Source organism: Anoplophora glabripennis, unplaced genomic scaffold (genome assembly GCF_000390285.2).
Source record: "Anoplophora glabripennis isolate ALB-LARVAE unplaced genomic scaffold, Agla_2.0 scaffold68, whole genome shotgun sequence".
Taxonomy (NCBI): Eukaryota; Metazoa; Arthropoda; class Insecta; order Coleoptera; family Cerambycidae; genus Anoplophora; species Anoplophora glabripennis.
The window spans coordinates 398,537-420,881 of NW_019416739.1; the positions used below are offsets into that span (position 1 = coordinate 398,537).

The 22,345-nt window shown below is 31.6% G+C and overlaps 1 protein-coding gene across 2 annotated transcripts in view; it reads right to left on the reverse strand.

Annotated features, from left to right (window-relative positions):
* LOC108905210 (protein N-terminal asparagine amidohydrolase) overlaps window positions 1–22,345 on the reverse strand; it is a 41,963-nt gene that overhangs the window by 2,316 nt on the left and 17,302 nt on the right. For both annotated transcript variants that reach the window (XM_018708001.1, XM_018708000.1), the window contains exons 2-5: window positions 13,188–13,381; window positions 13,068–13,133; window positions 3,240–3,422; window positions 828–1,036 (exon numbers count right to left, since the gene is read on the reverse strand). In XM_018708001.1, the coding sequence (XP_018563517.1) occupies window positions 828–1,036; window positions 3,240–3,422; window positions 13,068–13,133; window positions 13,188–13,374 (645 nt within the window). In that variant the 5' untranslated portion in view covers window positions 13,375–13,381. The remainder of the gene's footprint in view (window positions 1–827; window positions 1,037–3,239; window positions 3,423–13,067; window positions 13,134–13,187; window positions 13,382–22,345) is intronic.

Genomic DNA, 22,345 nt, shown 5'->3' on the forward strand with positions numbered 1-22,345 from the left:
CTAATTTTAAGGGAAATAGGGAAACATTAGTAGAATACGAATACGTGATTTAAAAAAATAAAATGCATATTTGCGCTGAAAGAAAATATTTTCAAATTATTAGGTATTTTCCTTTTCGGACCGCTACTGACTACTAAGTCACAAAGGTTTACCGAGAGTGAATCTTGACCTACCGTCATATTCGGTCATTAATCTACCTTTTAATGCGTTTTTAATCCATAGTGAACGACAACGAATAAACAGAGCTTTTTAGCTAGACAAATAAATGAATAAGATATATTTTTTTAAAAAATAAATATTAACAAGTATTTATTTGTTAATAAAAACAAATGTATAAGGATAATAATTGTTCCCGAATGTTAGGTTGTTACAGTATTTTTAATATTGTCAACGCTATAACTATGTTTTATAATTGAATATGAGTTATTAGTATTATGTTCAATTAACTATTCAGTTTGTAGTACGTATTACGTGATTTGCTGCTTTTCAAAGAGTAGTATGGTACCTACTTGTTTAAAATGTCAGTACGGCTAAAAAATACTCATTCCTCCATAGTACGTTGTTAATAAAGTTGGGACCCGCTGCATTTTGATTTTGAAACCAATTGCAAAATTCAAAACGACTGAGGAAATCAGCTGTTTCGCTTCAAAGTTCGTTGCGTAGTAGGACGCCGATTAACGAGAGTTGAAATATAGACTAAACATATTTTTTAAATTCTCTGGCTTTATTAGGGTTTCCGAATACGTGGTTAAAATTAACGGCGTTATGACTGAATCGTATGTATAATACAAAACCCTCATTAAATAACTTTTTGTATATAATGTTACCTGCGGCACTCCAGTTAAATATCTCGCACATCGTAGTGCTTGGTCAGGACCTTTGTCTGGAAATGTGGCAGGAAAAATCTCTCCAGTCTTTATGTTAACGCCTATTCCATAAATTATAGGCCAATGAATTCCGCCTCTTATAGTCGTATTCAGTTCTCCGACACAGGCCAGTGTCAAATCTATCTCCATCGGATGTTTATGGAAGCAACCTGAAATTTAAAACACATGAAACGCATTCAACTTATAATTATTAATTCTTCACAACGAAACTCAAGAGAAGTGCGTGGCAATAACACGATTTTATAAAAAAAATGTTGCAAAATAAGTAAAGTTTGTTTTGTTATTTATGTTATTTATTTTTTTGTTATACTGTCCAACAGACTATGCAATTAATAAATTAATTGAAAGTTGATTCTAAAGAGTAGTACTGGAATGAAATATATCTGTTATGGACCAAGTGATCAATCGGGCATTACACATAATGCCCGGTAATTATGTAAAATGCCCAATATGAGTGTGCAATTTGATAATAATTATTCAAATAATCAAATTGACCGGGCATTATACATATTGTCCATCACCTTTTGGGCGGAGTAATACAAACATATTTAATTACTATTTTTTTATTATTATTGTCATTTAACTTAAAATAAACTAAATGTTAGACAATTTAAATAATCAGACTCATTATTTGGATTAATTAGCAAGGACTTCTACATTAAGAATCCACTAGTTTCTGCATTTAAAACTTAAGGAAAGTCATATTAAAAATATAGGTAACACAAAACATATAAAATTTGAAACAAACATTTCACAACATATCTTTGTTTTATAGAAGTTTTGACATATTATAAAACATAAAATAAACGAAAGTTTAAGCAATCAGACTCATTATTTGGCATAGTTAGCATATAATAGTTTTCAGCACTTTAAACTTAATAAAAGTCAAATGAAAATTTAGCTTTATTATCAAATTGCCCAATTGTCACGTAGCAATATAATAATGACCGTGCAATGTGATATATAATGAAGTTTAGATAGTAATTAATCACTTAGCCCGATAGAGCTAGACATTATTCATAATGCTCGCACATTATTAATAATGCCCGCATTAATCACCTGGTCCATAACATATCCATAACGTTGTCACAATTCCAGTCCTATTGAGTCTGTTAACGATTCAAGTTTTTTTCCAGTCATTTTTTATTAACAAAGCTATTTATTAGCACATTTATTGGTTACACTTTTTTTTTAATAAAATTTTTATACTTAAATATAACAAAAGAAGCGTAATTTTGAGTACATTACTTATTACATATTTTTTAACCGCCTTTTCAATTCTTTCTACTGTCTGTAAAAACTAATTAAGGTTAATTTGTCTTAATTTTTAGAACTCAAACATTTTGTGATTCTTTTATTCCATAAATCCGCAATAGTTTCAATTAACTTTCATGGTTTAAATAACACCATGGTACATAATCCAAATGGGAGGACTTTAAATGGCTATTATCTTTATGAGACTTGTGAATTTGCAACAATTTTAGATTATTGAGTAATTGTACTTTATTCTAATAAGCCGAGCTTTGAAATCTATTGTATGGAGGAAAATTACGGTTATGAATTAATAAATGTTATAGTTTGTTGAAGTTATAAGTGGTCACTTGGTCTAAAGTTATAGCCATTCGATTTTTTACATAGAGAAAATTGATTTAGAATGTTAACACCCATCTGTGTGACAGCTGCACCTTCATTTTCTTTAAATAAGAAAAAGTATCGAGTACGACTTCATTTCAATGGGCTTTATCATCACTTGGATGGCCAATAATTTATTGATAGTTTTTGGAAGAAAAAGAAAAAAATTATCCGTTTATCAAATTGATCAAATAAATCAATTTTGTTGTTAATCGGTTTGGAACTCAAAAAATGTAAAGAAGCAAAAAGTGAAGGTAATACAATAGCGCTACCTATTTTATTTGTAATATTATACAGGGTGATATATATTTTTTTGCCAAATAATGATCGATGATACCCACACCGCCACTGGGACGTTTCTAAAGCTGGTAATTTTTTTGTTTCATATCTACTGTCATATGCACACCGAAATCGATTAAATTATCTCAAGCGGTTTGGAAATAAAAAATTAAAAACTAATTTATTTTTTAATTACACGCTGTAGCCGAACAGTGGCTGTCTTAGGACCCCACATTTATGTAACAAAAAACCCTTATTTTTGGGCACAGACTACGCCACTGGATTTTTGACCTCTACTTAAGAAACACCCTGGATATTGGAATATTGTTCCTTCTTTTCTATTTCGACTTCATTACGATTGTATTTATGTAAGATATTTAATTTTTAAATATATAAATTTTTTAATTTCTGGTATTTTAATTTGATAATTTAAATACTTACTCATCACATTATAAAATAGTTCATCGGAATAATGTCGTGGATCACTAAATCCTCCTACTATCTGCAACTCTATGCGGCCTTCTGGATATCCCAGAGCTAATTCCTGTACTCTTTGGACCATTGTGCACACTGCTTCATCAGTTCCAGAGCCATCTAGATGAGCTAGCGCTACTGCACCAGAACCTGACATGAAAAATGTATTTTCAATACTATGATAAAATATTATTTTATTTTATTTTAACCAAAAGTCAATTCCCTATGGGACACAGCAAAGGACTGCCCTATTCTAAAATCAGGTGATGCATACGCAATAACTAATTTAACAACACAGAGTTTTTGCATAGATGACGATCGCAATCTGCCTGTATCAAAAATAATTTCCCTGAAGAATTTGCCAACGATAATACCCTCTTGATTCAACTCGGTAAAATTAACAGTTTAGGAAATATTTGTGATTTATGTCACAGTGCTCATCGAGTGGCGCCTCCACAATTTTTCGTTTTTAATTTTTAATTGCACAAAATTATTATGTTAGAAGCGTACATATTTTCTAAATAAGAGCCTAGAATATCTTACTGTCTGCTAATGTCATCTTCACTAACAAAATTTGACAAACACACTTTACACATAACACAAAATAGAAAAACAAAACAAGAATAAGTTAAAGTAAGTTAAAAAAATAATTTAAAAGAAAGAAAACTATCAAAATACATTTTAAATGTCGGCATTTTCCACCTTTACACACTTCCTAAGTCTGCGAATGTTATTTGTTTGTACCCGAAAAAGCATTTCTGGGCTATGTCTAATATTATCACAATGGAAATTAATTCTTTGTAGCAATTCATCCCTTGTCTGTACTGGGGTTGCGTACACTAAACTTCCCGATCGGGTTAAAGTCTGGAGAACATGGTGGCCATGAAATTGGGTCTCCTCTCCCAATCCATTTATTATTATTAACACAATGGATATATAATTTCGTACATCAATATTGAAATGGGGAGGAGCCCCATCGTGCATGAACCAAACGATTCTTCGGGTGTCTAATTAACATCGTCTAATAGTAGTTGCAAATTATTGTGCAGAAACTCCAAATATCGATGTCCATTCAGACGTTGCTCAAAAACATATGGACCTATTAAATTATTATTCTTTTCGTGTATAAACAAATAAAATTCGTAGGCTTAGGATGTGTGTGAAGGTGGAAGGTGTCGATATTGAAAATGTATTTTGATAGTTTTCTTTCTTTTAAATTATTTTTTTTACTTTTACTTATTCCTTTTTTGTTTTTCTATTTTGTGTTATGCATAAAGTGTGTTTGTCGAATTTTGGTAATGAAAATTACATTAGCAGATCGTAAGATTTTCTCAGATCTTATTTTAAAAATATGTATGCTTCCAATATAGTAATTGAGTGCAATTAAAAATTAAAAACAAAAAATGGTGGATGCGCCGCTCGATGTGCACTGTGACATAAAATCACAAATATTTCTTAAACTGTTAATTTTACCGAGTTGAACAGAGAGGGTGTTATTGTTGGCAAATACTTCAGGGAACTAATTTTTATACAGGCAGATTGCGATCGTCATCTATGTAAAAATTCTGGGTTGCTAACCATTGGGCATAGTCCGTCCCTGGCGTTCTGGACATAATGAAGTTTCACTTACAACATCAAAACCAAGCTTTACGCACGTATTATCGATCACTAAATTTGCATCATGCTGAAGTTAATGGTTTAGAGACTGTAAATGAATATAGCTTTTTAATTTTCACCTTTCGTAATTTGTTAACGAAGGCCCATATAAAAAAAATGTATGTGGAGAACTGATATTATTTTGACCTCATCTATCTGCACTCGATTTTTTGTATCAAGTACCGGGGCACCCTGTATACGAATAGGGTATTCGCAAATGTTTGACCAAATCGTTTGAAAAAAATAAATAGTTAACGACTTCAATTAAATTCTTAGAGATGATGATGATCGTGACGTTGACCTCTCATAATTTAGTATACCAGCAGGACTCTAGGCTGCGTAATGATCTGAGAAACCATTCGAGTGGATTTATCATTGCTGGTATGTGTAACAATTCGTCTTGAAGATTACACGTTCATAACAACCGTTGACTTAGCTTGAGGTGTAAATAAGTGATTGGGTGCGTCTAATGTGTTCGAGCAATTACGAACACATGCAAGCCTTTTGGCGCCCATATTTTTTAAGCAGAGACCGCATTAGATCGACCGACTGCATGTCTTTTCCAATATTTATAGATACCAGATATGTAAAATAATAATAGGTTATAGTCCAACCAAATTACACTTAGAGAAAAAAAAATTTTACCTGGACTTTTATAAGTGGAAACGAAAAAATAAATAAATCCGTGAGCGAGGGTGGTGGACGGTGGATTTGGGGGGTTGAATAGTGGTATTATTGCGATTATTGGCGAAAGTTGACATAAAAAAAGTATCTAATATAAAAGTTGTAGATCTTGCAAAAATCTACAACTTCATTCTAAAGCCTTCTTTTTATGGGAATATGTGAAAAGTGTTGTGTATTCCACGGAAGTTCGTGACATCGACCAACTGCGACATCGTATTGCCGAAGCTTCGAGAGGACGTGACAATGTTGCAACACGTGCGAGCGAATTGGATACGTCGCGCTGAATCTTGTGTACAAGCAAATGGTTGGGTACATCGAACATCTTCTATGAAAATCAGCAGTTTTTAAAAGGTGGCAAGTTACATTTTACTCAACACAAATTCGTGTATTTACCTCATTTTGACCTAACGGACATGTGGCAAAAATATTTGACATAAGTTTCATTAACACCCTGTAGGTATAAAATATAATTTGGGTGCAATGAAAAATATGTTTAATATTTCCACACATCGATTGTAAATTGTAAAATTTGAATTGTGAAAAATGAACTGAAAAAACTTGGAAAAAACTGTTTATTTAACATTTGCAGTACCATATAAAAGAAACAGCTATGCAGACAAAAATTGAACAAAGGCGTTTTATATACGGCAAGAAAAAGAAAGCCAGCATCGCTATAGTTGTAGAGCCGGCAAGGAAATTACTAGTTGCGAAACCTTTATAAAATGAAAATTACACAACGCAAAAAATAGACACGATTGGGCATTTCGATTTGTTATCATTACATTGGCATGTCAAATAAAATTGCCAATTAATTTTATTGCAAATTCCCCATACTCTTGGGCGCAACATTGTTATTATGATATTTTGTAACACCTGCTATCCAGTTCATGACTGCAATCTTTACCAACGTCAATTACGTGCAGGAAAATCTATAATATTAGTCGGTACACGAAGGTATGAGGGATTTTTTAAATTCTGTAAATAATTTAATCCGCATTGAGCAATGGGATATCGTACCAAACAGCGTACTTGAACACAGCGGTCAAATAAATACAACAAATTCGTAGAATTTGTATCTAAGAATATCAATTAATATCACACGTGATCACGTTTGCTGCATATAACGAAACAAGGTATTCTTTGTATTGTCTAATGGAAATCTATTATCTTTTGTCAAAAGTATGATGGAAACCAATTACAAAAGAGAGCAATTGAATGGGAAGGTGAGATCATATTGAAGATATATTATATGTAGATGAAATCGTCATTAGATCAAAGGAAATAAATATATTTCTCAAAAAAATATGTATATCCGTGCAATGAGGGAAATCGACAAAGTTTTGTTAATTGTAAGATAATCTTTATTACAATTGCAATTTCGCTTGTTAATGTTAAAATATCATATGCCAAGCTCAGTACAAATTATTTTTATTTTAACACGATTTTACAATTTTAAGTAGCTTCTTACTTTAGTTTTTTCAAATTAGGTTCAACAATTCTTAAACCATATCTCTTTATATGTTTCAATGAAGTAAACAATGATTCAGCATGATATACGCATGATAAGCACTTGATTGAGAAACTATTATTCAATCCCCACCAATCATCAACGAATACAGAATCGGTCAGATCGTATAATAGTCGTCATTTAGTGCGTATCATTTGTGGTTTAATTTTGTTACAGTTTTCTGATGTGTTGCAATAATATAAGACGTATAGCACCGACCCATCGAAATAGCTTATTTAAAACATTTAAAAGGAAAATTTCTTGCAAAAAAATCGTTAATAAACAATTTGGAAAAAAGCAAAAAATTCGATTTTCTGATTTTTGTACTTTGTTGCCTTTAGTTTTTTTTTTGAGTTAAGATAGGTATAGGCATTGTTTCATAGAAAAAAAAAAGTAGATACAATTTTCTTCAAAACAAGAGGTTGTAAAGTATTTTTGGATGAAAACTGACTGATATGGCCGTTCAAACTTAGCCAATTTCTCGATTTTCGTCGCGTTTACCTTTATACGTTTTAATTCTCATTTTTTTCAAAAAATGCAGGAAATAAGACGTTCAAGGATTTTCATCACATGACTTGTTCGAAAGGTCATTAAAAAAAGATAGGAGTGAAAATGCACTTTTGCAGTTTTTTTCATATAGCACGAAAACGAAGCAAAATTTCGGTATAGTTCATAGGAAAAATTTTGTACATAATTGAACTTCTCATCGAAATGGCTTATTTAAAAAATGTAAAAGGAATATTTTATGCAAAAAATCATTAATAAACAATTTTAAAGAAAGCAAAAAATAAGATTTTTTGATTTTTTAGTTTTTTAATAAAATAATTTAGTAAAAACTTAAGAATTTAAGTACAATAAAGTCCATTAATAATGTATATAGAACGTGTCGACGGATGGAGTTGACAAGAGGAGAAACTCTTTTGTTTTTGACTATATCGAAAAATGTCGCTCTTTATAAAAAGTTCTGCCCCTCGAAAATATGAGACTGTCATACAAGCAGCTTAGATTAGATATACAGAGTGCTCATAAATTAAAAAAAAAACACGAAAATACTCAACACTAAACAAATCTGTTTATAACCTCAAATAATGTCCTAATGCAAAATAAAAATTTCAATTCTGACTTTTACTCTATATGTATAGTTACGTCCCACTTCGAAAATTGAAATTTTGATTTTAAAATTTATATTAATATAATTTTATAATTTAGGTATATAATGCATTTGAGGTTATAAACAGATTTTATTAAAAAATGTTGAAAATTGCTTGAACGTTTTTTTTTATGTAATCAATACTCTATTATTTGTGAATCGTCTTTTTAACATGTTGATAATTTGAAGTAAAATATAATTATACTTACTCAGGTTCATTCAACCACAAATTGTATATATCTTTTTACAGTGATTGTACACATCTCACAAATATGTGGATATATCTTAAGTGTAGTCAGTATAACAGAGATAAAATTACCTAATTAGTCTAAACAGATAAAAGCGTCTCTAATATTTAGCGCGATTAAAGACGAGACGTAGTTTGGAGTCCCCAGCAACAGCGTGTTACATATTTATGAATATGCATCTAAACCGTTTACAATTTTTCTAGAACTCTGACATTATTTTTAATATATATAATATAACTAGGAACCTAAACTAATAACTTTTTAAATGTTTTAGGATGTACTGTAAACAAATGGTATTTATAAATACAGGGTGTCCGCAAATTTCACTGACAACGTTTAACTGCATATTCACGACGATAAATAAATACGATCTACGAAAAAAAAGTTAAATAAAAACTTTTTGGTTTTTTAGTTACAACCTTTCAAAGTTGTCAGATATAAAATTAATTTAATTAATAACGCTTTTGCCGATCGCATTAAAATTTGGCACATTTATTTGGACTATTAGGGCGTATTATTTCTTAAAGCTTTCTTAGTCAAATCGATATACTGGGTATTTTTAAAAAACGGGCAGCATCATTGAAAAGGTGATTTTATATTAAAAAATATTGTCTCTTGAGAAAATCGTCTACAGAAAGCCATTCTTGAGAAAAATGGCATTATTTGCAGGTTTGTATGTTTCGGTTTGCAAAGCAATGTCACGGATTTAAAACTTTGATATTAGTAGGCGATGAAAATAAGATGTTGATTGCTATGGCTATAAGGTAATGTCATTATGGTCGTGTTTCTTTAGGATTCTCGTCACTCCACACATGCAAATTATGAAAATTTACAACTCTGATCCTTGTAAAACAAGATTTGTCGGTGCAAAAATATTTTTGAAGCAAATTATTATCTTCTGCGAAGCCATACCAGCGAGTGGAAAAATTGTAATTGTGCGTTGGGATCTAAATTTTCAAGTTCTTGAGCAGGAGTTAAATGAAATGTCCAAAGAGGTTGCTTTTTAAAGTTTTGTGAACATTAGTTTTACATACATTTAATTGTCTTGATACACTGCGGACACTTCATAATTTGCATGTGTGGAGTGAAATTTGCGGACACCCTGTATTGTCTTCTTTAGGAATAAGAATTTTTAACCTTTTTTTATGTAAAGAGCTATTTTGTAATCATTATTTCTCATCTTTCATATAACTCGGGTTTGAATATATTGGAATTATTCATTAAGCTATTTATAACGCATGTTTGCTTTCATTTTCAAAATAAACCAACTCTTATCAACACCACGGCATTGTAAAAAATGGTAATTTGTAAAATACGAGTCGTTTCTAAAGGCGTAAATTATAATAAGAACGGCCTGAACCCAGAACCTTGAATAAGTTTCGAATCGCATATCGAGTGCCACATAAATTTCGATGTTTGTCTCCGAGGGACAATGATTTAGGCATTCTCCTTCATACTGAATCTCCTAAAAAATACTGTCGTCCCCATTCCACAGGTAAAAGTCCTTTAATTTAGGAGTAAAACTGGTTAATATGATGAAAGACAACATACTAACATGAAGATCAAATTAGAGATTATCGTTTTCTTTGAATAGAAAGGCCTTTTGCGCAAATCATGAAAATCGTTTTGTTCAAAATTTTATGGCAGTAATTTATTTAATTGATTTACTGCAAATGATTGCAACACATTTTTAACAGTTCGATACACGAATGTCATAACAAAACTTTATACATATTGAAGATATACTCGTAAATCGTACTTGTTTTTAGTATTTAAAAAAACGGGGAAAATATAATTCATGGAGCTGACAAATTCCACAATTTCACAAAAGTTTTATTTTAATACAAGTTTAAACACATGTTTCATTATTTTCTATTAGGAAATCTTATATTTTATTTAGAGTCCGGATTTTTGAACAATTTAAGTTGTAGAACTCTATCCGGTAAAATAGGAGTAAGAGTAGTTACCTACGAATAGTTAGAGCAGTTTTTAAAACAGTCAACTAGTTGTTGGCACACTGACGGTTACAAAACTCCAGACGATACTGGAGCCAATATACAGGGTGGGCCATTAGTGTGAGAAAGTAAAATAACTCCTTTGTTATTCGTAATACAGAAAAAAAGTTTATATAAAAGTTGTACAGAATCAAAAAACCTAAAGGCCAAAATTAATTTAAAACACACAGGGCAATGAGTAAACATGGGACACGCCAAATATTACACTTTTTAAATGGAACACCTGTATATTTTTAAACATATGGATTTCTGAGAAAATTCTGTATATAAATATAAATACAAACAGTTAAACATTTTAGTGCGGGGTTGCCAAGTTATGTAGAAAATTCTTGAATTTTGAAAAAACATGACCTCGAAAAAAACTTTCAACTACTAACACTTAGGGTTATAGGCAAATGTTAGGCAAAGACTCCTATATTAGCTAATATGGATATTTTATATAGGGCATTATTATAATACGATCATTTTAAGAAAGTTCAAACTTGATTTTCTGAAATTTTTCAAATGGGACACACTGTATTTTATTGTTCTATTTTATTCACATATCAGTTCACATCAAGTTTTATTAAGTATGTTCTACACTTAAAGTTATTAGTTTTTAAGATATGGCAACATTTCTGGGAAAAACTAATTTTTATTATTTTCGGTCGCACGAAATGGCTTTGTAAAAAACTGTCACTTTGTGTCAACCTGTCAGTTCATAATTTATCATTCCATTTTGAGTTAATTTTATTAATTAATATGTATTTGTGGTATTCTATAAAATAATAAAAATTAAGTTTTTAATGTTGCTATATCTTAAAAACTAACAATTTTAGATATAGAGCATGCTTAATAAAAGTTGAAGTGGACCTATATGTGAATAAAAAGAACAATAAAATACATTTGAAACATTTTAGAAAATCAAGTTTAAAATTTCTAAAAATGATCTTATTATAAAAATGCTCAGTATAAAATATCGATATTAGCTAATATAGGAGCCTTGTCTAACATTTGCCTACCTTTAATTATTTCGTTCCAAATGTTAGTAACTGAAAGTTAATACAACTTCTTCAAGGTCATATTTTTTCCAAAATTCGAAGAATTTTCTAAATAACTTGGCAACCCCGCACTAAAATGTTAAACTGTTTTTATTACCATATATAGAATTTTCTTTAAAATCCATGTTTAAAAATATACAGGGTGTTCCATTTAAAAAATGTAATATTTGGCGTGTCCCGTTTTTGCTCACCACCCTGTATGTATCAAATTGCAGTTTAGGTTTCTTGATTCTGTATAACTTTCATATAAATTTTTTTTCTGTATCATGAGTAAAAAGGGAGTTATTTTACTTTCTCACACTAATGGCCTACCCTGTATATGGTTCCAATCCGAGGACCAGTCCATAAATAACCTATGAAAGTATATTTGGCTGTGCCGTCGAGTTGTGTGTGAATACTGAAGCATTAGTAACATACACTCTAGTCAACTTAGCTGTGATAGCTCTGGTTGTAACTCAACAACTGTATGGAACCATAAAAAAAGCTTTAGCGAGGTAAGGAAATAACAACACAGTCAGTCTGGTTTGGATTAATGGTAATTCAGAATGAGGTGACAAGCTCTCTAACAAGGGAGGGTGATGTCTCGAATTTAACTTGATCAGAGTTAGCTCTGGGTATAATTTCGACTACTGCCAAAAGGCCCACCTGGCACGAATGGGAGAAAAGAACATTGGTCTTCAAGCCAGTTAAGATATCACCAATATAAGCTGGGCTTAGTCGAAGGGGCTGAATGCTTATTGTTTAAAGAATGAAGAAACGGCAGAATACATCTAGACAAAACTTCTGGCAACGAGGTCATTTGCTTTATTAGGAAGTTAAACCTGTTGGACGAAATATAAATTAGGATAAGGAACTCAATATAAACTAACCCAATCCCAATAGGTAATAGTTTTAGTGGTAATAAGGTTTTGAAAGAATCTCGTGATTTCAAAATTCAAATCTATTTAAGTAGAATTGATCTGTACAAGATTGTAGACTCTGAAATAAAGCAACAAAGACTACAAATCACAGGAAATGGAGTTTCTCCCTCTTTCACTAAAAATATATGTGTTTCCTCCTAAGTCGAGTCTATGCTATAACTTGATGAAGTATTTTCTGTCATTTTAGCCTTAATATAATATCTGAAGCTACTGACATTGAGAGATTAAAGTTAGAAATAAATATAGGAAAGTTGGGATAGTGCTATAAATCAATAAATAATAAAATCATATCAACAAATGAGTGGATAATACTGAGAACACTGTTAGCAACAACTCCTGAATTTGTCGAGGTTAATTTTTTCGTTAAATTATTAAAAAATATATATTTTTTCCTTTATTTGAAAAAAAATAGTTATTTTGTAGTACCCAACTTTTATAATGGAAATTAATAAAGTATTAATAATTAATTTCAATTACCTTGCTGCATTTGAAGTATGTATAAATGAAATATAAAACATTAGATAAAATTGTAACATAAGGATTGACATTTTTATCAATATTTAAAATTTTCTTACCAGAATGACGAACTACCACGATAAGGCAAGTGGTAACATCATCAGCTCCGAGAATGCTTACATTTTCTAGAATCGAACATGTAATTAGTTGGTTATAAAATTATGTTACTAGTTACTCACTGTCATGGGGAACAGTAGCGGCTAGTTCCCGTTGTTGGACATACAGTAACCCGACAGGTCCAATTATTTTGTTCGGCACAGCCAACAGTTGTGCTGCGGTCTCTCTATATACGGGGTGGGTGTGGTAGAGAGATCGCGTATCCGGAGGACAGTCTTCTTGTAGGACCCCATTTAGAACTAGAACCATTCTGCAACTGAAATTAAAAAGAACTGTAAAAATATTTTGCGCTTTAAATATTGAAAATAACAAAATTGCAAAGATTAACAACAGATAACAACATGTTAGGACTTTATCTAATATGAAAGTCATAATTTTGATATAAGAACATAGTGCCACAAAATAAATGGTAAAGTGAGAATTCTGAATGGATTCACAACAATTTGACAACAAAAATTTCAATCGTGACAAGATATCACAAAACGATTTTATTAATTTTTGGCATGATTTCGTATAATCAGTACAGTATAATGAACTGGCTGCCATGCATTGGGTATATGGAATATGTAGAGTAATTCATTAGCAAGGCGATATACTAAAAAGTTTCCTGGTCCAGAATTTCTCACTCCGGTATATTTGCTGTAATAATTAACCGAAGATATCGAGGAAAAGATGTTCAGTTTTAACTCATATAGAAAAACGTGAATTTGAACCTCTACAAACTTTGGAAATTCTGGAAAAAGAGCTCGACAAGTATTTGCAAATGTTAATGGGAATTCCATTCGGCGAGTGACAATTAATATTTTACCAAAAATGGACAGCATTTCGAATAATCCCGATGTGTATTTCTCTCTTACATAGTATTGTCGATGATATTGGATTCTTGTTAAAATAATCTATTATTTGACTGCTCCAATTATTACTATCTCTTTCATCGTTTTTTCTTAGCATGTCGCTTTTCAAACCTTCAAAACATTCTCAAATTAGTAATTATAGAGAAATATATTTCATTTGGTAGTTGTCTTTCGGGATAATTTACAATATATCTGTTGAAAGTCACAGTTGCTTTATATTTTTATTACTTTTAATAAAGCACTCCAACATTTTTCTTCATTGGAATAACGCAAACCGTAACTTTTTCACTCAACGCCGTGGCACTAATGGTAAGCTTTTACAAAAATTTTAAACTATTCTACAGGGTTTTAAAAGTTTGACTGCCTTAATTTTAACAGACGATAGAATACATTAAAATAAACAAAATAATCTTTGGACAGCTTTTAGGTATCATTGAAAAAATTCTAAAGTAAACAGAATAAACAAAATAATCTTTGGACAAAAACCGGCTCGATTATTTGGGGATTTTCCCGGGTTATTTCGTTATCCTCCGTTTCAAATTGTCTCCAGAAAGCCATACTAAATTACTAGCTACAGATATATAGACATATAATATTTATTTCAATAACTATTATCCTTTACTGGTTACGATATGAATAAATATTAATATTAACTAATAATTAATAATACGTATTATACCAACAATGAATTTACCACGCCAAGCACTGCTCTTTACGGCACTGACAAAGCCAAGTGAACCGCGTTTGACACCAAACTAATTATAAAATACCATGCAAAACATATTTACGACCTAGTAGACCAATACAGGTTTGCTTTGACGACCAGCGCGCCGCCGTCGATTCTACATCAGGCGGATTGGTCTACCAATATCGGACTCGCCCAATGGCTATTCGAGTATAAATTACGAGACACATCATGGCTAAAGCATAGGAAGAAATTTTAAGAGAAGTGCAGACGGTCTTGTGCTTTGAGATTCACAGGTTCCAATTGATATCGTAACAACTATACTAAGCTGTCCAGCGATACGCAGGTCAGGTAGTATCTGGAATTGGACCGTGTCTGAGTGTTTTTTGCGTACCACTATTGAGGTGTTTTCCGGCGAGTGCGCGAAAATTGGATTCGATGGTGTCGTGCGTGTTTCGATTTTTGATAAATACCTAAATTATTTTTAATACGTATGATTATTTGGACGACGTGAATCTTTGGGTACTTTAATTACATATTTTTCAAATTCATAATTGGATTAAAAGTTAAGTTCCTTTTTTAAGATATTCATAATTACTAGAATTCGAGTTAAAATTTAAACACAACACTATCTTCGTACTACAAAATCGATACATTCTATTTTCTTTATTTAAAACTAGAAAACAATTAATTGTCTTAAAATTTACCAAATTTTTCACAATAATAATTGTTTACATTTTTGTTATTGCGTAGGACAAGCCTGCAGCCAGCACACGTGGTGTGCATCAGCTGTGTAGCATTCGGTTAAGCGCTGTTGCCACGTTGTGATGAAACTCCCCAATATTAATACTCGCTCTATTTTGAGAACTATTAATCTGACGCCTCTGTAATATACAACTTTTTTGTTCATTTATGATTATTCTATCTCATACTGAAGTCATTACTTCTTACATTACATTACTGTAGTCAAACTTCTTACATTTTGTGTAATAGTTTCGAAGAATTATGCGGCGTTGCTAGATTTATTAAAAATATTAAAATATTAATTTTTAAGGTTGATTTTGAATTTTTTTGGTACTTATATATTTGAAAAAATAAACAAATGCTCAATTTGCTCAGTATAAATTCAATATGGCGCCCATAAGAAAAAAAAATTGTTGATGATGGTTTCTCGCAACCGAAACGTTGCATGAATATCTAAAAATAAAGTAAAATTCCTCGAAAAAACTTGCTGTGAAACAGTGTTTTTTGCTATTAAATTATTAATAATTCTATAAGTTTTTTTTACTCAAAAACAACGCATCGGAGAACAAAAACTCAAGAGAGTTCTTATCTTTCAAATTGAAGGGGAATTTCAAAAATAATTTTATTTGCGGAAAAAACCATTGGCGTATCATTTTATTAATATCAAAGTCAGTGCTCGTACGCACGCCACCGTTAAAATAAAATAATGTTTGAATTGAAAAACATGCTTCTTTATTAACTACCACTACGTACCAAATATCACTGAAATATCTCAAGCGGTTTCGAAAATATTAATCGATTTCCTTCTTTTTCCTAAAATTTTAATACCCCATATCCGCAACGGAACATTTTTGGACCATACTTTATAAAGCAAACTATCATTAATTTTCCATGTAGAATCACACCCTTAATATTCGCATATCATTAAGGAACGCCCTGTATATACTTTTAACTTTTAGATAATTATATTTTTTAGTGCATGTAGTTGTTTCTTTAGATTAATAAGAATTTGAAAAATTCATAAATATAATATGAATCAGCTTATAAAACACATGTAAACACATTTTAATGCTCTTAAGGTCAATAATTCTTGCAATATCTTGTGCGAATGAATAATTCTATATCCATTCCCAATGATAAGCGACACTGACACTCATTAATAATATAAATATTTCCAAAATATTATTAAAATTATATTTCATTGTTATTTACGTACTGCCATCAAGTATAACCGGTTACGATAATAATTAATTACTCGAGAAAACTTCGCAAATTATACTTGCTTAAGCGCATACTTCAATTTAAATCGGCCATTAATTGCTGGCACTACAACTTTGTACAGACCGTAATCCACCTGAGAAGTATCATACGATGGACCGCAAGACTGGACACTCCATTTATCAATACCAACGGGCACGAATAAATTAACATTGTCTTACGATGAACAGCGGGATTAAATGGCATTAAGTGATTTATCATAAAACGCCGCGAGGAAATCCAATATCCGCATTTTATGGGGCATCGATGTATCACTGGACATAAGCGATTCACTTCCCGTACCTTGGTCGTCTACCACGGAGATTAATTTAATGGTGTATTTATTGCGTTAGTTGAACATGAGTCATATTAAGCTCCTGTCACAATAGTAGTTATTTTTGAATCGTTGCTGCAAGAAACTGGAATCGATTAACAATGACTACTGGAACCCTGTTTTAATGTCGGAAACTATAAAGGAAAGAGAAAATTTTAACAGATATATATTTGTTAATAATGAGTTGTCCGACAGGATTTGATTCTGATTGTGAGTGTTCGTAATATATTTGAAAAATAAATCATTATTAATGTCAATTATTATGTATATACAGGGTGTCCCTGAAAAGGATGGACAACAATTGACCACAGGTTCCTGTAAAAATAAGAATATTTAGTCTAACTTACCTATTACCAAAGTGCATGCCTACTGAGATATAGCCTTCTAAATATAGAATAGATAACCTAGTTTTTTTTTTAAATAATTTGAAAACTATTTTTCTTAGAAACCTCAAATTTGGTACACTTATTTTTTTGTATAAGGGCAATGTAAATAAAAAATTTGGTGATCAAACATATACAGGATTTTCTCTTTCTAGCGCCTGTGCGCCACTGGCTATCCTGTAATTTTTTTGTGTGTACACCAGTGACGTCAGAATTTATATTTTTTTAAAATAAGCACTATTTTGTAAGATTTTTTGCTTTTACAAAATTTTTATATCGTTTATGGATTTCGAGTAAAATTAGCAATAAACACATTAAATATAGGCAAAAATTCCGATTTGTAAAAAATAATTTTTAATGAATAATATAATGAATAATGAAAAAACTTCACATTAAAAAAAAACAAAATTAACTACACATTTTTAGTCTGATCAATCAATAAAATCAACACTAGTATTTTAAATAAACAATATCAACTAATAATGTAAGAAGTCAACATTAACATTTTAAATAGACCTAAATTGATATTTATAATCACATTAAAATAATATTACAGTAAATGCTCAAAGTGACTTCCTTGTTCTTGAACGCAAGCATTAATTCTTAGGAAATTAAAATGAATTTTATCCAATAATTGTGCATTACCTCTCATAACATTAATTTCATTCTGTGCTCTTTCCTATAATTCGTTTTCTGTATTTACTGAAAAGCTATAAACTGAGGTCCTCAACACTCCCCAAAGGAAATAATTACATGGGTTTAGGTCCGGGTATGAGGTGGCCATTTTAAGAGGGCATTAGTTCCTTCAAAACAAACAAATACTGTGACATTAGTTTTCCACTGATGACATATTTTTGGTAATATTTGAGTAGCCAACTGTTCCCTTATCTAGTAATTTGTGGTTTAATGCACGCTCAAGTTAGTCGCTCATTTATACACATTTCTGAATACCAGAATTGAGAATGAGATGAGGGCACCCTAAGTTGAGTGAAGCATAAGTTTGATATGAGTGAAAGGTTAGTATAGATTTTGGGAAGCCTCTGAATTTGACCCAAAACTCTTTAAAATAAGCTAACTTGTTGAAACTAATCCATTTTTATTAAAATATGTTGAATCACCAGCATCTTTGTACACAAAAAGAGTCGTCTGTACTTTTGTTCAGACTCTGGTATTGTTATAAATTAGGACCCACTGTCAGTTTGGCGCTAATATCCATCATTTTCGTGAAGATGTCCCCCAATTCATAAAAAACTGTTTCATGAATACTTCAGTGAGGGCTGCTTTCGCTGTACAGCAAGAATAAAACGCTCTCTCAAAAGAAATAATAAAGTATTTTATTGAAAACTAAGTTGCATAGAAGAAGACGTATTGACGGAGTGAGTGTTCGTTGGAGGGTCCCCTATGTGTAGTCGGTCGTAGGTATATGAGTACGCATCTGGTCGCCGGCGCCAGCCCGCCGTAGACCCTTCTTGGAAGGTTGGTACATCCGGCGGCGATCTTGACGTAATGCTTAAAATGGGTCACTTGCGAACATGTGTACCCACGCCAAAAAGGTATGCGATTTAGGATATTAGTATTCGATAGTATTTTTTTTAAATAGGACATGCGCTTGTAGTGAACTCTTTTGTCTTCAAGAGATGAAGGTAGTGAAAACTTCTTTCTCTTTTTACTTCTAACCTTACTTTCCTTTTTCATCTTTCAAATTTACTTTGGTCATTAATCACCTACTGTTTTTAAAAGGAGTTGCAGAATGCTGTTTGTCACCTTGATAATGAAACTTCTAGTTTCTGTGTACAAAGATGTTGAAAAATATTAAGGATGTTCCAAATCGTACTCAAATCACCCTCACAAATGAGTGCTAGATTAGTGATTTTTTAACTTTTTTACTTATTTTGGTAGGTACCGAGCTAGGTATGCTAGGTATGTACTTTACTATATAGAAGTAATTTTTTAAGTTTCCTGATACCATTTGACTTTGTTCTGAAATAAGATGCTAGATGATAAGTAGAGAAGATGATAGAAATATAGTGAAGAAAGCATACGTACAGGTGATCAAATGGTTTCCAATAGAGCTCCTGAAATGTTTCTTATAACTTTTTTATAACCTTCCTGAAGTACCTATAGAAGTAATGGAGAAGTTTACATAATTTTTATGAGGTTTTATAATATCTAGTGATAAAATTTATTAAGATATTTTATAACTTCTCAGAACCTGGAACCTAGAAGTGACGAATTTAAAGTAATTACCAAGAGTCACTGCACTTCACTTTATTCACCTGGCAATGACTTCCATTGACAACAATCCAAATACTGAACAAAATTAAAGTCAAGCACTAATTCAAACTAAACAGCCGATTTGAATATGTTACACCAACAACGTACGTTGCTACGTCGACTCTATCAGATACAAGCTTAATTTACCTCATTTATAGGAAAACAAGCACAGTACGCGCCTAAAGTATGGAATAAATTCAGTAAAAACGAAACAATTTTTTTTTGGGAAAAATCCTCGAACAGGTCGATTTTTAATTTAAAAAATACATATTTTGGCATAAAAGGCGATTTTCAACCGTCATTTGTTTTCGAGTAATGACATTTTTTTTAAATAGCAACCTCTTATTTTTTTTCTTGATTCTGAAAGATCGTTTTATTGTTGATCCAACAGTATTAAAATATTTACCAAACTTTCCAAGTATTGTAAGCAATATAAAAATTATTGTTGAATTTAAAGTACCTATTATGGCACATTTAACTGTTACACAAAGAATTGAAATTTTAATTCTTATCGGATGCTTATGGGATAAGACTAGAACGCAGCAGGAAGTTTGCGATTTATTTAATGAAAAACATCCAGATCGCCGTATCAGCCAATCAACAGTCAGTAAGATATAATCTAAATTTGGAGAAACTGGCAATGTTGTAGATATTCCAAAACCTGGACGTCCAAGCGTTAGTGAAGATCACAGTCAGGACATTTTGATAAGTATGGTAGATAATCCTTATAATACTTCACTATTGGTTGCATTAAACAATGAAATTAGTCAGACCACAATGCTACGTATCCTGAGGGAGGAAAAATATCATCCCTACAAAATTCAACATGTGCAGGAACTCAATGAAGACGATCCCCACCGCCGCTTACACTTTTGTGAAATTATGATGGATTTATGTCGAGTAAATAGAGATTTACACCGGCAAATACCTTTTTCAGACGAGGCCACGTTTTGTCTCAATGGTACAGTGAACCGTCAAACTTGCAGATACTAGAGTAGAAAAAACCCTCATTGGATGGCAGAGACACATACCCAACACCCACAGAAATTAAATGTGTGGGCTGGAATAGTTAACAAGAGAATAGTAGGGCCTTTCTTCTTTGAAGGAATCTTTATAGGAGAAAGATATTTAGAGTTTTTACAAAATGACCTTGTTCCAGCGCTTGCAGTAATTTTTCCTGACGATAATGACCCTGATATCCCTGATGACACCATATGGTTTCAGTAAGACGGTGCACCTCCGCACTATGCGCGCCCTGTTCGAGATTTTCTGGACAATTGTTTTCCTGGGATCGGCAGACGACGACCGATAGAATGGCCCGCGAGATCCCGAGACCTTACAGCCCTGGACTATTTCTTATGGGGCTACTTAAAGTCCAAAGTGTACGTTAATAGACCACATAATTTAGAACTCCAAAATTGTATTATAGATGAAATCACAGAGTTACCCCAGAAATAATTCTTAATGTGCGAGTAGAATTTCTACAAAGATTTGCCTATTGTCAAGAAGTCGGTGGGTGGCAATTCGAACACTTAATTTAGGTAGAAAACTTAATGAATTGTATTTATTTGACATATGAATTGTTATTTTTTTAATGAATAAAATTTACGTTTTCTAACATTCAACCGTCAATTACTCGAAAACTTTCCTATGTAAGATGGCAACATTTTAATACTGTCGGATGAATGAAACGATCTTTCAGAATAAAAAAATAGGGGGTTGCTATTAAAAAAAATGCCGATGACGTCTTTACTCGAAAACAAATGACGGTTGAAAATCGCCTTTTATGCTAAAATATGTATTTTTTAAATTAAAAATCGACCTGTTCGAGGATTTTTCCCAAAACAAATTTGTTTCGTTTTTGCTTACCGTGGTATAGGAAATATAACCCTTCACGTATTTAACAAAAAATATTGAGTATTTATTTTAGATATAGTATGCAGATTAGTTTCCGATCACAGCTGCGTATTGTCAAAGAGTAACTAAGGAAGCTATAACTTTTCTTTTCTTTCAATTGACACAATCGACACTGGTACTTTTTCATACAAAATTACGTTTCGGACAGCTTTTAGGTATCATTGAAAATATTCTAAAGCAAACAGAATTAGAATACACAGAAGTAAATAAATATTTCCCGTTGAGTTACGCCGCGCCGTCGCCATGTGGGCGTCGTCCATTTATTTTGTGTATTTTTCACTCTGTTGATGCGATATGACACGTTGTGTCGCAGCGGACAAGTGATGTCTAGCCAAGTATTAATCAATTATTAAAAACGGAGTCATATTCATACCATTAAGCTATATTTAAAACAGTAAAATTAATTCTAAGTATTTTATAATAAAAAAATATGACATGATAAACTTATGATGTTACGAATTATTTATTAAGATAAAATGTACATATACTAGATATAGGATGATAGGAAAATAATCATGCAAAACATAATTATTTATTATTTAGTTCACGTTTGGAAATCATTTACCCAAATTCCATAGCTATATGTTTACTAAATTTAATTGTTTACGATAATTTGAAACTAATCAACAACTAGTTTATTATGGAGCAACTTTTGATTTGATTTCTTCATGAATGCAATATTTGATCCAACAATCAACATGGATTTTAAACATTAGCTGTTCAAAATGTTAAGATGATGTACTGACAACAGAGTTGCGTATCCACGATTTAT